This window comes from Trichechus manatus, unplaced genomic scaffold (genome assembly GCF_000243295.1).
Source record: "Trichechus manatus latirostris isolate Lorelei unplaced genomic scaffold, TriManLat1.0 scaffold00008, whole genome shotgun sequence".
Classification (NCBI taxonomy): domain Eukaryota; kingdom Metazoa; phylum Chordata; class Mammalia; order Sirenia; family Trichechidae; genus Trichechus; species Trichechus manatus.
Genome location: NW_004443944.1, coordinates 28,164,576 through 28,180,208, shown reverse-complemented (window position 1 = coordinate 28,180,208; position 15,633 = coordinate 28,164,576). Strand labels below are relative to the sequence as shown.

The 15,633-nt window shown below is 41.4% G+C and overlaps 1 protein-coding gene across 1 annotated transcript in view; it reads left to right on the top strand.

Moving 5' to 3' along the window:
* Positions 1 to 15,633, top strand: part of CNBD2 (cyclic nucleotide binding domain containing 2) — a 66,054-nt gene that overhangs the window by 18,699 nt on the left and 31,722 nt on the right. The window contains exons 3-5 of the mRNA XM_023724958.1: positions 7,585 to 7,638; positions 12,397 to 12,534; positions 14,120 to 14,173. Coding sequence (XP_023580726.1) covers positions 7,585 to 7,638; positions 12,397 to 12,534; positions 14,120 to 14,173 — 246 coding nt within the window. The remainder of the gene's footprint in view (positions 1 to 7,584; positions 7,639 to 12,396; positions 12,535 to 14,119; positions 14,174 to 15,633) is intronic.

Here is a 15,633-nt window from a genome sequence, read left to right as displayed (position 1 = left end):
CTGGTAGCTGTGATCCATTAGTCCTTTGGACTAATCTTTTCCTTGTATCTTGTTCTCTTCATTCTCCCTTGTTCCCGAAGGGGTGAGACCAGTGGAGTATCTTAGATGGCTGCTTACAGGCTTTTAAGACCCCAGACACTACTCCCAAGGTAGAATGTAGAACATTGTCTTTATAAACTGTGTTATGCCAATTGAGCTAGATGTTCCCCGAGACCATCCTTTCATATATTTAACTCCCTTTTCCGACAGAGAGAAACCTGGCTGTCATTATCTTCTCTGATCAATCCTTCTAAATGTAACCAGTCTCCTATTGTTGCTGCCACTCCCTGCTCTCCCACCTCACCTTCATCATCCTCACCCTGCTTGGGCTCAGATACCATGTACTTGCCCACCACAGCCTCTCCACCCACCCCCAGGCAGATGCCTACCATGCTTGCCACCACCCCCCAATGCCATCTAGATTGAATCATTCAGGAAGGGAAGGTGGAAGGGGAGCAATTTTTTTTTTTTTTTTAGTGTGAGATATTAAGTAGAAAATTTTGACATAAATTACCAGTAGACAAGAGATTCAGATTTTCAGCAGTTTTGGTAATCCTATAATTTCGTTTACATTCACACACATCACACTACATACGTCATTTGGGGGCCAGCTGTGATCATGGTGCAGGGGAAGTCGTTTCAGCTTCTGAGGTGGTTTGGATAAAAAGCCCTCAAGATGTTGTATTTCCTGCTTTTTTAAATACCAGGTCTAAGAAGCTTGCTCTGCTCTCTCTGTTGACTTAATTAACTTCTTTTTGGTAACCTGTTTTATAAAATATATTTGATCTTGGGGTGAGGATCTGTTTTGTCTTTTGATGTTTTGAGTACTGGAGATATCTGGACCAGGTTGTTTATCTAGCTGGGCTATGTGATTAACTCAGTTGTTATTAATTCTTGTTTCTGATATACCAGTGCAAACTCAGAGTCCTAGATACTTCATAAGCCTTTGCCTTTCTCCCTTTTCATTGCTTTGTATTCAATTGCCAATCTTCTAGCTCCCACTCAGTGTTCAAAGAACCTACTTTTGCTGTGGTACTGTACCAGTAGCTCTGCTCTCTCTCTCTCTTTATTTCTTTTAGTAGCTCTGTTCTTATAGTTTATGGTTACATGCGTTGTTATTGTACTGAATTGATTTTGTATTATTTCTTAACAATATATTCATTTATTTTGAATGGATAATATATATACCTGGAGTACCTGGGTGTTGCAAATGGTTAATGCACTCAGCTGCTAACCAAAAGGTTGGCAGTTCAAGTCCACCTTGAACTGAGGCACCTTAGAAGAAAGGCCTGGCGATCTATTTCTGAAAACTCAGCCACTGAAAACCCTATGGAGCACAGTTCTATTCTGACACATACAGGGTCTCCATGAGTTGGAGTCAACAACTGGTTTGGTTTTTTAATACATACACCTAGTACAAGAAATTAAAAAGCAAGAAAGAGTAATTGGTATACTTCTGCTTCTTCCATCCCTTCGCCATCCAGTCTTAATCGGTTATTATTAGTTCTCTTTATATCTTTAAATATGTTTATACATCTGGTTTGTCAGTTTTAAAAGATATCTTAAGACTTGCAGCTATAAAAGTTTCCACTTTTTCTCCCTCTATACCTCCATACATATTTAGTTATATTATTTTTGTATTGTCACAGTTTGTATTCTTGCATTCTGTTTTGTGACTGTTACTTGACATTATAATACATATTTATATATTCTATATAATATATACATTATGCACATATTTGTTTATAAATGAGCTGATAGTCACCTCCACTAGAATATAAGCTCTACAAGGACAGAGGTTTTTGTCTGCCTGGGTTACTGCTATATCCAAGTGCCAGGGATGGTGATACAAAGCACCAATAAATAAATAGTTGTTGAATGATAAATGAATCATATAACCCTATAACTGTTCTCTTTTAGTCTTACATTAAGGGAATTGAATGCTCACTTTCTGTCCTTTTGCCCCAGTTTCTCCATTTGTCTCTTGGTTGACTGACGTTCATTTTCCAGTGTTGTGGCCGACACTATTGATGCCCTTGGCTTATCTCTGAGTTCACATCCGGTTGTGGTGGACAGTCCCATGTGTACTGACAGCTTCTCACCCGAAGTGCTTTTGTCCTTCTGCTTCTCTGCCTGAACACTCTGTTGGGCACCATGTGCACAACAACCTGGAGGTGCCAAGGATTTAACACCCTCAGGGGCTACCTTCAACACATGAGGGACAGATGGATAAATACCACAGCTTCTCTGTCCCTTGGGAGAACAGTTCTGAGGCACATTCTCTTTGACTCATCAGAGGAACCTAGCAGAATTGAACACCAATTGCTCCCATCAGTAAACTGCTCAATAAATAATCTTTTATTGGCATTGCTTTTGTCCCTGTCTTGCCTTCCCCACTCCTTCATTCATACTTCCTGGAAACACCTTCCAGATAAACTACCTGTGCCAAGTCTTTGATACAGGGTCTGCTTTTGGGGGAACCCAAATTAGTAATCATTTTCATTTCTTCAAAAAGAGCTTATGAGAACTATATCCCCTTGCTTCCTGGTATGCTCCAAAATATTTGCGTTTTCTTTACAAGTGAACAACAGTTTGGGTATAAAATGGATGAACCACACTTTCTTTTCTTGTGGATTTTTTAGGTACTTCTCTGCTGTCTTCTAGCATTGAATGTTGCTATGGGAAAGTCTGAGCCAGTTTGAATGCCTCCCTAGCATCCTCCCCGGCAACTACCTTCCCGCCCACCCCTTTATAGGGAACCATTTGCCTGGACGTCCAATGCATTCTTTCCTTAGCTTTAAAACCTAGTGACTTCACTAGGATATGTCTTGACATATGAATATATGTCAGTTTTTTCCTGACACAGTGTGCCCTTTCAAATTTAGGTCTGAGCCTTAGTTTCTGGAAAGCTTTCTCAAAATTTTTTCCTCTTCCAATTATTTTATGTTTTTCGTCAGGGATGTTGGACATCCTTCATCTAGCTTCCATAATGATCGAGTTCTCTCTGTTCCCTTTCCTTAAAGTAAAAAGTATTTTTGAAACATTACACACATACAGAAAAGTGCACGAATCATCCTTGTATAGCTTGATGAATCTTTACAAAGTAAACACATCCATGTAATCACCACCCAGATGAAGGTATTAGAGCATTTTCAGAACCCGAAAAGCCTCCTTTGTGTCCCTTCCCAGTCATTACTCCCCACAGAGATAACCATTATGCAGACATCTAGCCCCATAAATTAGTTTTCTCTATTTTGAGCTTTACATAAATGAAATCCTATAGAATGTGCTCTTTTTTGGTCTGGCTTTTACACTCACCATCATGTCTGTGAAATTCATCTGTGTTGCTGTGTGTAGCAATACATCATTTTTTCATTGCTGCTTAGTATTGCATTGTATGAATATACCACAAATTATTTAATCCACTTCACTATTATTGGGCACTTGGGTAGTTTCCAGTTTGGGGCTGGTATGCATGGTCTGCTATGAATGTTAGTTACATGTCTTTTAGTGAAAACGTATACACATTTCTGTTGGGTAGATACCCAGGAGTGGAATTTTGCTGAGTCACGGAGGATGCATATGTTCAGCTTTAGTAGGTTCTTGGTTCCTTTTTAATGGTTCATTTCCATCTCCTTCACTTACTTCTTGAAATCCTATCCTCTGTTTTCAGCAAGGGCTAGCTTCCTTTGTGCTGTTTCCAAAATGACCTTCACTTCTGAGATGGTTTTATTTTTCTTAAATGCCTCTTTGCTGAGCTCTTCCAGTTGTCTCGTCATCTCTTCTTTGAACTATTGCGTCTTTGCTTTGATCTATTGTTAAAATTCATTAAGTCCTTTGAGTTCTTTGTTGTTCATGATTATCATCTACCTCATAGTATAGTAATTTTTTTTCTGGTATCTTTGATCAACCATTTGTTTTTCTTGTTCCCTGTCTTCCTCCCCTGCTTTTTTAGTGATGTATTTATATTGGTCTGGTGCTGTTTCTTTTTGACTATAACTCCCATTTAAATGAAGTGAATTCTTCCTGGACCAGCTGGGGTTTGGTGTGGAGAAGGGATCAGAGTAGAGCCCCAGGCTGGCAGTAAGTCTCTTTGGTTCTTAGTGAAGGTCCTTATGACACATGTTTTATGTTAGTGTGTGAATTGGTTTAGCCTTTTCCTCCTCCAGGCAGATGGAGCCTGGAAGCTGCAGGGCTGCAAAGATGGCATGTCTGTGTTTGCCTGGTCAGCCCACATCCCCTGCTTCTCTTTGGTGCTAGTGGGACCAGGAAAGCTCCCAGAGCCAGCTTTATATAACCCATCTGATGTTGTAAAGAAGGCACTGTTGGTTCCATTCTCAAGCCACCACTTTTTTTTGAGAACTTCTAGCTCTGCTAGCTCTCCCTGAGACCTGCAGCCACTGGTCTCTATTGGGTTAACCCTCTATATCTTCTCAGCACTCACCATTTCTGCACAGGCTGATGTGATGGCTTCCTACTGTAAGCACCTTTGCCAGAGGGCTTTCTCTGGCCACTGGAGTGCTCAGCCTGGAAATGCTAGGGAGTCCGTGACTCCAGGGGTAGCCTTAACCAATGGAACAGCCCTGAGGCATGCTGTATGCAGTCCTCCTAAGGTCCCCAGCAGGTTGGAACCCCAGTTGCCCACAAGGGTGACAGGCTCATTAATGTGCCCTCTGTCAAAAAAACAAAAAAGTTTTTTTTACATTTATGAAGATGATCAGATGATATTTTTCCTTAGCTATGCTACTGTAAAAACTATGGATTCTCTACTAACCATTGTTGCACTCTGGAATTATACATTATTTTTAAATATGCTGTTGGATTCTGCCTATATTTTATTTAGATTTTTAAATCAGTATTTGTAAATGACATTGATCTTCAGCTTTCTCTTTTTGTGTAATCTTTATCAGGTTTTAGTATCAACATTCTACTCACTTCATAAAAAATATTTTGGTAGTTTTACTTTTTCTAAACTCTGGAACACTTTAAGAAGCATTGGGATTATCTGAAGTTATCTGTGAAAACTTCAGGGCCTAGTACTTTTTTTGGTAGTGGGAGAGCTCTTCAACAACTTCCTCTCTTTCTTCTACAAAAATTAGTTTATTTGAGCCAAAAAGGTGGAAACAAGCCAAGTGTCCATAAAGAGATGAATGAATAAACAAAATGTGGCATATATGTACAATGGAATAGTATTTGTCATAAAAAGGAATGTAGTTCTAATACATCTACAGCACAGATGAACCTTGAAAACATCATGCCAAATGAAATAACCCAGACACAAAAGGACAAACATTGTATGATCCCACTTATATGAAATATCTGGAATAGGAAAATGCATACAGACAGAAAGTAGATTAGTGATTACCAGGGGCTGTGGGCAGGGGCATAGCGAGTGTAAGAGAGCCCAGGGGCAATCTCTAAATTGTGCCACCACCACCCTCCCCAATTTCAAGATGAATAGATGTAGATAGTGGCGATCTGTCAGCAGAAACGCCTTCCTCGCTCTTGTCTGGATGCCTCAGTCAGAAGCCTTTCATACTTGTGGCTCCTCGGGATGTCATTGTCCACCTCATCTGGCACCACTTTGGACTTGCTCCAGGAGGCAAGTGCTCCCCTCTGCCCTCCCTCACTATGCCTCTGGCTGTGGGAGTTAGGATAAATGGGAATTATTGCTTAATGGGTACAGAGTTTCTGTTTGGGGTGATGAAAAAGTTTTGGAAGTAAATAGTGGTGATGGTTGTATAACATGGTGAGTGTGATTAATGCCACTAGACTGTACACTTGAAAATGGTTAAAACAGCAAATTTTGTGTTATGTATATTTTACCACAATTTTAAAAAATTGGTGTATTTGACTTTCTGTTTCTATTGGTGTCACTTTGGTAACTTATGTTTTCCTAGAAAGCTATTCATAAAAATTCTAGTATTTAAGTGTTGACAGCTAATTCAAATTTTTAAAAAAAGATATAGGCTGCTAAAACATGTCTTAAGACTCAATAGACCTGTGGACCACCATTTTTGCAACCACTGATTATGGTCAAAGAATTTTGGACCTGAAAGAGGCCATATAGATCTATACTGGGGGGTTGCAAACTCACATGCTTACAGGTGCCTGACAAGTAACATAATTGTGTGAGGAACATAAGTGGTGAAGACTTTGGTGAGTTGGAAAGCCTGCCTCCTAACTAAAAACAGTTAATTTTTAACAGTATTCTAACCAAAACAGTATGTGGGTCAAATAAAGCACCCCGCAAGCTCAGTTCAGCCCAAGAGTAGCTAGTTTGTGGCCTCTTGACAGTCCACCTCGGTTCCTGCCATGTCCCCTGAGTATCTCACATTCCAGCCACATCTCATGCTCCCTCAACACATCCTGCATTTTCCTCATGTGTCTTTCATAGCTTTATTATACAGAGCCTTTCTCTTATGAATGTGGAAGCATTTTTTCTTCCCCACTATATTATGAACTCCTTGTGAGCAGAGATCATGTCATGTTCACCTTTTTATGCTTTGTACCAGGGTTTTGAGCATGTTAGTTTTGGTTTGACCTCCTGCTGAGAGTTTACTTTTCCACCCCAGATATACTGAATCAGAGTCTACAGTTTTACAAGATTCCCAGGTGATTCTTATGGATCTCCAGGTAATTCTTATGGGGATCTTGTTCTCACAGAATTTCCCATAATGCAAATTCGCAGCAGGAGGTCAAACCGGACTGCACCGATCTGAAGCGCTGCTTTGTACATATTGGAGCTCTATAAACATTTGTGGCATAACTTTTATAATCAACAAACAATAAGGAACTTCCCATTTTGAAATTATTTGTGGGATTGAATCTCATTCCATTTATACAGGAGGAAAATGACCCAAAGTGGTTGAGTGACTTACCCAAGATCTCATAGGAGTAGGATCAGTTTCTATTCCAATAATCTTTCTGGCATCCTACCTTATAATATTTTCCATTATAAAATTAGGAACTGGAACATAAATGGGACTTTCTTAATTTCTAGAACTGACTTTAATGTCTAACTTGAATGTCCAGCCTACCTCATAGCAGACAACTTAATTTAGATGTCTTCACGTAAATTGAGATCCAATCCAGTGATTTTGACCCATCTCCAGCCAGTTTAAAGCTCCCCAAACTTCCTGCCTTTTCCTCCCCAACACTTATCTAATTTCCAGGGAAATTATACAACCACAGCTAGCAAGAGATGAGGTTGGGAGTGTCCACTTTTGGGTCTCATCAGATCTACTTACTGGTGTCCTTTGATGTCCCTGTTAGTCTGGATCCTCTCCTTGTCACTCGGTCCTTGGGCAACTCAGAAGGCTAATGGGAACACCTCTCGTGTCCACTGCCACCTCCCACAATCTTTTTTGCATTCCCCTTGTCCAGTAATTTCTCTGGGAAGCCCCCTAAACGTCTGTAGGATATCCTCTTGTAGTTCCTTCCTCAGGACTAAGTAATTTACAGATATCTTTAAACCCACCTACAGGCCCCAGGTTAAGTTTAGGACATATATTGATGTATATTCCATTCTCCTGAATTTTGCAGATTGAGAAATCAAGACGCAAAAAGGCAAAGGACTGGTACAAAATCAGAAACTTCGTAAGTAGTTCCGTGAAGATAGAATTATTTTTTTTTCTTTGTAATAATTGCCAGTTTTATTCCCCTGGCTAAGAGATCCAGAGGTAATTTGAAGTTCATATTTATATTTCTTTTTATAGTTTTCACCAAGACTTTATGTGCCCCCATTGCCCTTATAAATTGATTGTAAATTATTTTATAAACTCTTACTTATAAAAAAAAATCTTTGTTTTTGTGTGTGTGTGATGCAAGTATTATGTTCATTAAAAAATACATACAACCAAAAAGCAAGAACAAAAACTAATACCACACAGAAATTAGCATAGTTAAGTTAAGCACACACACACACACACACACACACACACACACTTCTTCTATGGGGGATCCTCTTGGATTTCCTTCCCTAGGACTAGGTCTGTGGTGAGCGGGGAGAAAACTCTGCACTGTTTCTTTCTCTCTTTCTAAAACTTTCTCTTCCTGAGTCTCCCCCTGAGTTCTTTATATCGCTTTTCTGGCTATGGGGTGAAAAAACCAGTTCTGCCTCCCCTAGGAGTGGTGTCCTGTGAATTTAGTAATTTATAGCCTGGGTGTTTCCTCCCAGCTAGGAAGCTGTCCTCACTGCCATCAGTGCCCTTCTACGTAGCCATCAGTTTGGGGGAGAGCTGGCGGATAGACCTAGCTGGATAGGAATGGCATACTGGACAACACTTAAAATCATGGTTTTCTACTGAGGACCCTGGTGCGGGAACAAATTAAGATTTTATCAATTGCCATCTCTAATCTAGCCAAAAAAAGTACTTTCAACCCTGTATTTTTTACTAATTTGAGAAGGACCTCGGAGCATTGCGTTCCAGTCACAAGTTCCTTTTCACATCTAGTACCCCATTTGCTTGCTGTCTTCTGATTCTGAGTTTTCCTGATTATTCCAATTTAACAAGATTTACGGTACATGTCATGTGCCCATACACCAGGGCCTTTCTCCAAATTTTAAGCCTCAGAGTGGTCCCCAGGCTGAGGTACTGGATGCCCCTGCCCCCAGCCCAGAAACCTGCTAGTTTCTTTAACATGACCCCATGACCCCGGCAGTCATTTAACTCTGTCTCCTCATGTATGGAGTAGATGTAGCCCCTCATGGGCAGTTGTGAGGATGAAGTAGGATCATGCCTCTGAGTACTTAGTAAGTATTAGATTCCCAGATTCCAGTTCCTGCACACTGCCCCCTCCTGCTTCCAGAATCCTTCATTGTGACATAAGTAGACTCTGAGAATGAGATTTTTTCAGAACAAGGCTTCCAGCAGCTGTTGGTAGGGTATGAGGAGTGGAGATGAGCTCTTACCTTGCCACTGAGGGAAGCTATTTGTTTCTAGTGTAACTGGATTCTTAGGGAAGGATCTATAGTCCTCCCGTTTAAAGACAAAGGGACTAGTTGTGCCACTTGCCAACTCAGGAACCATGAGGAGATACTTGGTAGATTATACCTGGCTGTTCCTGAAGAAGGAATTGGTGAGTAGTATCAAGGGTCCTGGCAGGGGTGGATTAACCAGTAAGCACTGTGTGCACCAGCTTACAGTAAGTGAGGTACAGATGGGCTTAATTGTGCTTACTTAGTAATCTGTAGTGCACAATTTCACCCAAAACCAGGTGAAATTGCATGCTACAGATTAATAAGTAAACATAATTAAGACCGTGTGTACCTTGCTTATTGGGTAATGTGTCCCTGGTTCCTGGGAGGCAAGAGCGGAAGACTGAACAGACAGTTATTATGGGGAAGGGAGAAGCAGGTGTAGGAGGGGGGCTCAGACAAATGATTGCCCCCCGCATACCTTTTGGAGTCACAGCATGGCATAGCACAAAGGAAAGAGCAGCAGACTAGGCTTCAGAAGGACTGAATTAGACCCCTACCCTGTTGCTTACTACCCCTGGACACTGGGCAAACCATATGCCACATTCTGAGCCCCTGATTCCTATTCTGTACCCACCTTTCATGGTATCATGAGATCCAAAGAGAACATCACAGCGGCCGGGTAGACTAATGTTTAAGTTTATGGGCTCTGGAGCTGGACTGCCTGAGTTCAAATCCCTATCACTTATTAGATGTGTGGCCCTAGGTAAGTTACTTGATATTCTATGCCTTTGTTTTCTGCTCTGCAAAAGGGTGCTGATAATATTAGTACTTACTGAACAAATAGGGTTGCTATGAGTTGGAATCAACTTGACGACAATGGGTTTGGTTTGGGTTTGAACAGATTTATTGTTGTGTATTAAATGAGTTAATACATATTAAGGGCTTAGAATAGTGCCTGATGATAGTAAATTCACTCAATAAGTATTAATTTTTAAGAAAGTACTTTCCCCTATGTTTCCTTTAGATATATTATGTCTTCCGGCTCTATCCATATTGTAGCATGTATCAAGACTTTATTTCTCCTCCTGGCTGAGTAGTATTCCCTTGTATGTATGTACTACATTTTATCCATTCATCTGTTGATGGGCATTAATTTTAAAAGAAGCAAAACATTACAGTTCAAGGTAAAGCTCCATGCCATCCCATGCCTATCTCTCTCGGCTTACTGGTAACCACTTTCCTGAGGTTGATGTATACTCTTCCTATCTATATTTCATATTTTATTACATGAGCATATCCATAAACAACATATAGTGTATGGTACTTTTTTAAGAATGGCATCATATTTCACCTTTTTTCCACTCAAAATTATGTTTGAGCTTTATCCACATTGACACAAACAGATCTAGTACTGTGTTCAATCCTGTGACTGTATAGTCATGACTTGATCCCTTTCCCTACTGATGGACACTTGAATTTTTCTCAGCTTTTCACTGTTACAGACAAAGCTGCCATGATCATCCACATGGCTGTCTCCTTGTATATATGTGTGAGCATTTCTCTAGCATATGTACATAAAGTGTACAATATTCTTTGATTGTAAGGTATACTTTTCCAGTTGCCTACCAGGGTGATGTGGTATCCCTGGCTGATTATATTAGCCCACCTGAATAATACAGGATAGTCTCCCCATTTCCAGGTCAGCTGATTAGCAACCTTAATTCCACCTGCAGTCTTAACTCTCCTTTGCCATATTCATAGGTTCCAGGGATTAGGACATCTTTGGGGGGCTGTTATTCTGCCTACTACAGGCATTCATCCCAATCCAATCAAATGTGGCTGAGGGTTGGAGTCAAACTGTTAGGAGTCCATCACTGTGAATTGGGAGGCAGTTAACAGGGTTGTTGTGAGCTAGACAGATGCCCCAGAAGTTGTTCACTACATCTCTGATGTGGGGAAGGGTACTGTGATGGGAGCAGACCTGTGACTAACCCTGGGGGTTCCTACGTGGAACGCAAACAGTTTTTCCTCTTATCTGACCCAGGAAGGACTGAGGACATGAAGGGACAAGGATGGAGAATAGGGTAAGGGTCTCTGGAAAAGGCTAGGACTTATGGATCAGATTCCCTCATTCCTTTGTCAAACACTAAGAACGATGGAATGTCCACGATCAGTTCACATTTATTGTCCTCCAGCTGTATGTGTAGTATAGTTTTAGATCATGTATGGGGACATCTCTGTCACAGGCAGAAACTTTCCAGGAAGAAACACAGTCACTACCTTCAAGGAGAAGTTGGTTTCTTCCTTGATTTACATTATTTATTTATTTTTTCCCTGTGTAATTGCACAAAAGGTTTGAGGTGGCATATAAGAAAGACAAACTATGAAAAGTAACATAAAATTTTAAAAATAAGAGCTACCAGGGGAAAAACACATCAGAATAGGAGTTGTAGAGAAATAAAAAAATATGGATATAAGATCCTACACAGTTGCTATACTTGAACCATAAATTTGGCTATGAGCTTCCTGGTAGCCAGAGCAGAAAGGGAAACCTGGCTGACAAAACAATATCTTCAGCTGGTTCTTCAGTTAACATTTTTCTCAAACTTCACAATCCTAGTTGTCTCCTCTTTCAGTATCCTAGAATTGAATGTAGTCCTCATGAGGGTGGTCTGATGAGAGAATATTAGCCTGGGACTATCATGCTCCTTGTTTTGGATAGCTATTGATGTATAGCTTGAGATTACATTCATTTTTTTAGAGGCCACAACTCATTCTGATCTGTTACTGAGTTTGCACCATGTAAGTCATCTTATTCCCATTCATATATGCAGCTATTAAGGTAGATTGTCCCCACCTTTATAACTGGAAAACTAAATGGTACTGGTTAGGGTCAGACACTGTTCTAGGTGCTTTATAAACATTATCTCAGTAATATTTTTAACAACATAAGACAGAGAGATGAAAAAACTAAAACCTCATAGAAGGTCTAAAACTTAACTAATTTCACATAGCTAATAAGTGGTAGAGCTGGGATTTGAACTCATATCCATCTGATTTCAAAATGCAGGTTCTTTGCATTACCCCATACTGCCTGTGGTTACTTGTTCTCTTTATTTTTCAGACTGAAACGAAGAACTTGACATATAACTAGTAGTATGCTGGTGGATGTTTAACAACTGGCTCTTGGGCAGGGGGGTTGCCCTCATTTGTTGTACTTGCTGATTTCTGTGGTGTAAAAGTTGCCACCATGGCCAATTTCAAGCTACCAACATGATTTCAACAGACTAGGAAATTTCCTGAAAATGTAACCATCACTCTAGTGCACCACTGCATTTAACCCTGTTAAATTTCACCTTTTCAGCACCATCCGGTCTGCTGTTGACTATTGAAAACAGATGGTTTCTGATGATCTCGTTTCTTTATCTCCATAGGGACTGTACCAGCTCACCAAGGATATCATTGTGATGATCCGAGTGTGCAAAATGTTCCGCCAAGGCCTCAGGGGATTCCGGGAATATCAGATCATTGAGACTGCTCACAGAAAGCACCCAATCTTCTCTTTCTGGGATGTAAGCAGCTGGGATCAACAGGATTATGAGAGTTTGAGGGGGTCCAATAAATAGTACCCCATTTCCCAGCCCAAGCTCTGAGCCAACTGAGAGAGAAGACAAAGGGTGAAGCAGATGGGGGACCCAGCTGTCACTTTTATTAATTATAAGACTTAAATTGGAGAATGTGACTTGTGTCATCAGGCAAGAGGATTACCTAATTCTGAATCCTGAAATTAGACAGTCTTACCCACCCAGTCATAGGCAGCGCTGGGCCAAGGCAGGCCTCCACCATAAACTCACTGCAGAGGATGGAGCAGAGTGTGGGCTCAGAGGGAAGGAGAAAGGGATGATCATGCCCAATTTCTCCTTCCAAATTCACCAAGGAGTTTAAGTCATTCCTCAGTGTGGAAGGAGAGAGGCTAGTAGTGTTCTAATATAACTCTTTCCATGTGGAAAATAAGATCAGGAGTGAGGGAGAAGCGCTTTCCATTCCATCAGGGATCAAAAGAGCCAGAAGAAATCCAGGAGTCATGATATAATCAGAAGATGGGGTTGGATTTATTCATCCCTAAAATCTTGTATATCCTTCCCCTCCTGACTGTACTTTAGACATGGACTGTGGAATCAGAAAGCCTTGAGTTTGGATCCTAGCTGCAACATTTACTAGGTTTGTGATGATTGGAAGGAGCCCTGGTGGCACAGTGGTTAAGTGCTCAGCAGCTAATCAAAAGGCCAGCGGTTCAAACCTACCAGCCACTACATGGGAGAAAGATGTGGCAGTCTGTTTCCATAAAGATTTACAGCCTTGGAAACCCTATGGGGCAGTTCTACTCTGTCCTACAGGGTCGCTATGAGTCGGAATCAGCTTGACAGCAATGGGTTGGGTGATGCTTGGGCAAGTTCCTTCACCTCACTTAAGTCCAAAACAGGACTTAATATCTGTTTTGTCCTGATGATTAAATGGAGAAGGAAGATGCATGGTGCCTGGCTCATTATAGGTACTTAGCAAAGGTGGGAGGTCCCTGGATGGTGCAAAGAGTTAAGCTCTCGACTACTAGCTGAAAGGTTGGCCGTTCAAACCCACCCAGAGGCACCTCAGAAGTCCTGGTGATCTGCTTCTGAAGGGTCACAGCCTTGTAAACCTAATGGAGCAGTGCTAGTCGCGTACATGGGGTTGCATGAGTTGGAATCGGCTTGAAGGCAACTAACAACAACAAGCAAAGACTGGCTTCATCTGTTCCTTCCTCTTACATCCATTCCTCTTTGTTTGTCTTTTTCCTCTATACTTTCCCATTTGTTTCTTCTTTTCCCTCTTCCTTTTTTTCTCTTCCTTTCTTCTATTTTCTCTCTATCCTCCTTTCTCTCTGTCACCCCTGCCCCCATGTGTCTCTGCCTTTGCAATAGTATGTTGTCAGTGCTGTGCCCAAGCCTAATGCTAAGTTGGGGCTTTTGAGCAGAGGTGGACATGAGAGGGCCAGCTCATACGAGGTTTCCCATGGCTTCCTGCCCACCAAGGAGGTCTAGGTACTGCAGAATAGTTTGGGATGCAAAATTCTAGGGGCAGTATTTGCTGATTCTCCTTCTTCCTCCCTCCTCTTTTCAGAAAAAGAAGCAGGGCCGAATCACATTTGACACCATGGAGTTTATTGCTGAGAAGGTATGCAAAGCCCTAGACTTGCTGTTGGGGAGTTTTCTTTCTGCACCATGGCCTGGAAGAAGCACTGGGCTGGGCATCAGGAGATCTGGTTTCAGTCCAGGCTCTGCTACCAGCCAACCCAGTGTGTCACCCTGAGCTAGCCACTTAGTTTCCTTGTCTATAAAATAGCTGATCTCAGTGATCCCTTTCAGCCCTGGCATTCCAAGACTATGAACTCCCCTGAACCAATTGTTACTTTATAGCTAAGCAGAACTAACAGGGGAGAGCTCCTGGACTTGGACCGTGGGAAAAAGATGGAAGTCAAAGCAGAGGATGTGAGAGCCCCAGACAGAGGAGAAAGAATCAGGATGGTGGGGAAAGTCCTGGTCTAGAACTTGGGAGGTGACTTGCAAGTGAATTCTGCCTCTGCCCTGATCTCTCTGTGAGGCCCTGGGCACACCTGTCCCCAGCTTGGGTGTAAGATGAGGCAATTGGATCAGATGACCCTAAAGCATTTCCTTGATCTGAAGAGGAATTGCCTTTATAGCTGTGCGAGGCTTTGCACTGTTTGACTTGTTTTCTGCATTGCATGAATCATTGTTATCTTCCTGGCTTTTCCTCACCAAATCCTGGATGTTAAATTAAATTGTAAAAATAAATTAAAAATTTAAAGGAGGCTACCTATTGATAGGGAAGATCTGAAGTTCTTACCAGTGTAGACCTGATTTGGCCCTGGCCTGAGGGAGCTATGTTGGTTTTTCTCTCAGCAAAAGTTGGGGAGAAAAGAACATTATAACTGGTATTACCACCAAGATGTGGCTTCTGTTGTCTGACATTGGACCTTGAAGATTACCCAAGTTTTACCCTTCAAACAGGAGAAACTAGGGGCCTGAGAGTCCCCAAACTCTAGAGACGAAGGCAATTTTGCACATAACAGTAGACGACGAGAGGAGGGCACAAAGGATTAAACTGTTGTCTAGGCCAGGCCTTCAGGTTCTTGAATGGGCCTTGTCTGACTCTGGCTCCAGTACAGAGACGGAAAGGTAGAGACCTAATTTAAAAACCTGCCCTTCGGTAATACATAGAGACAGAAAGTAGATCAGTGGTTACTATGGGCTGAGGGGAGAGGAGAATAGGGAGTTATTGCTTAATGGATAGAGTTTTGTTTCGGGGTGTTTAAAAAGTTTTGGAAACAAATGGTGGTGATGATTGTACAACACTGTAAATATAATTCATGCCACTGAATTGTATACTTAACAATGGTTAAAAGGTTGCTCAGTGGTTAAAGTGCTCGACTGCCAAAATGTCTGTGGTTCAAACCCACCAGCCGTTCTGTGGGAGGAAGATGTGGCAGTCTGCTTCTGTAAAGATTTACAGCCTTGGAAACTCTATTGGGCAGTTATGCTTCATCCTGTAGAGTTGCTATGAGTCAGAATTGACTTGACAGCAGTGGAGTTTCTCTCTCTATATATATATATATA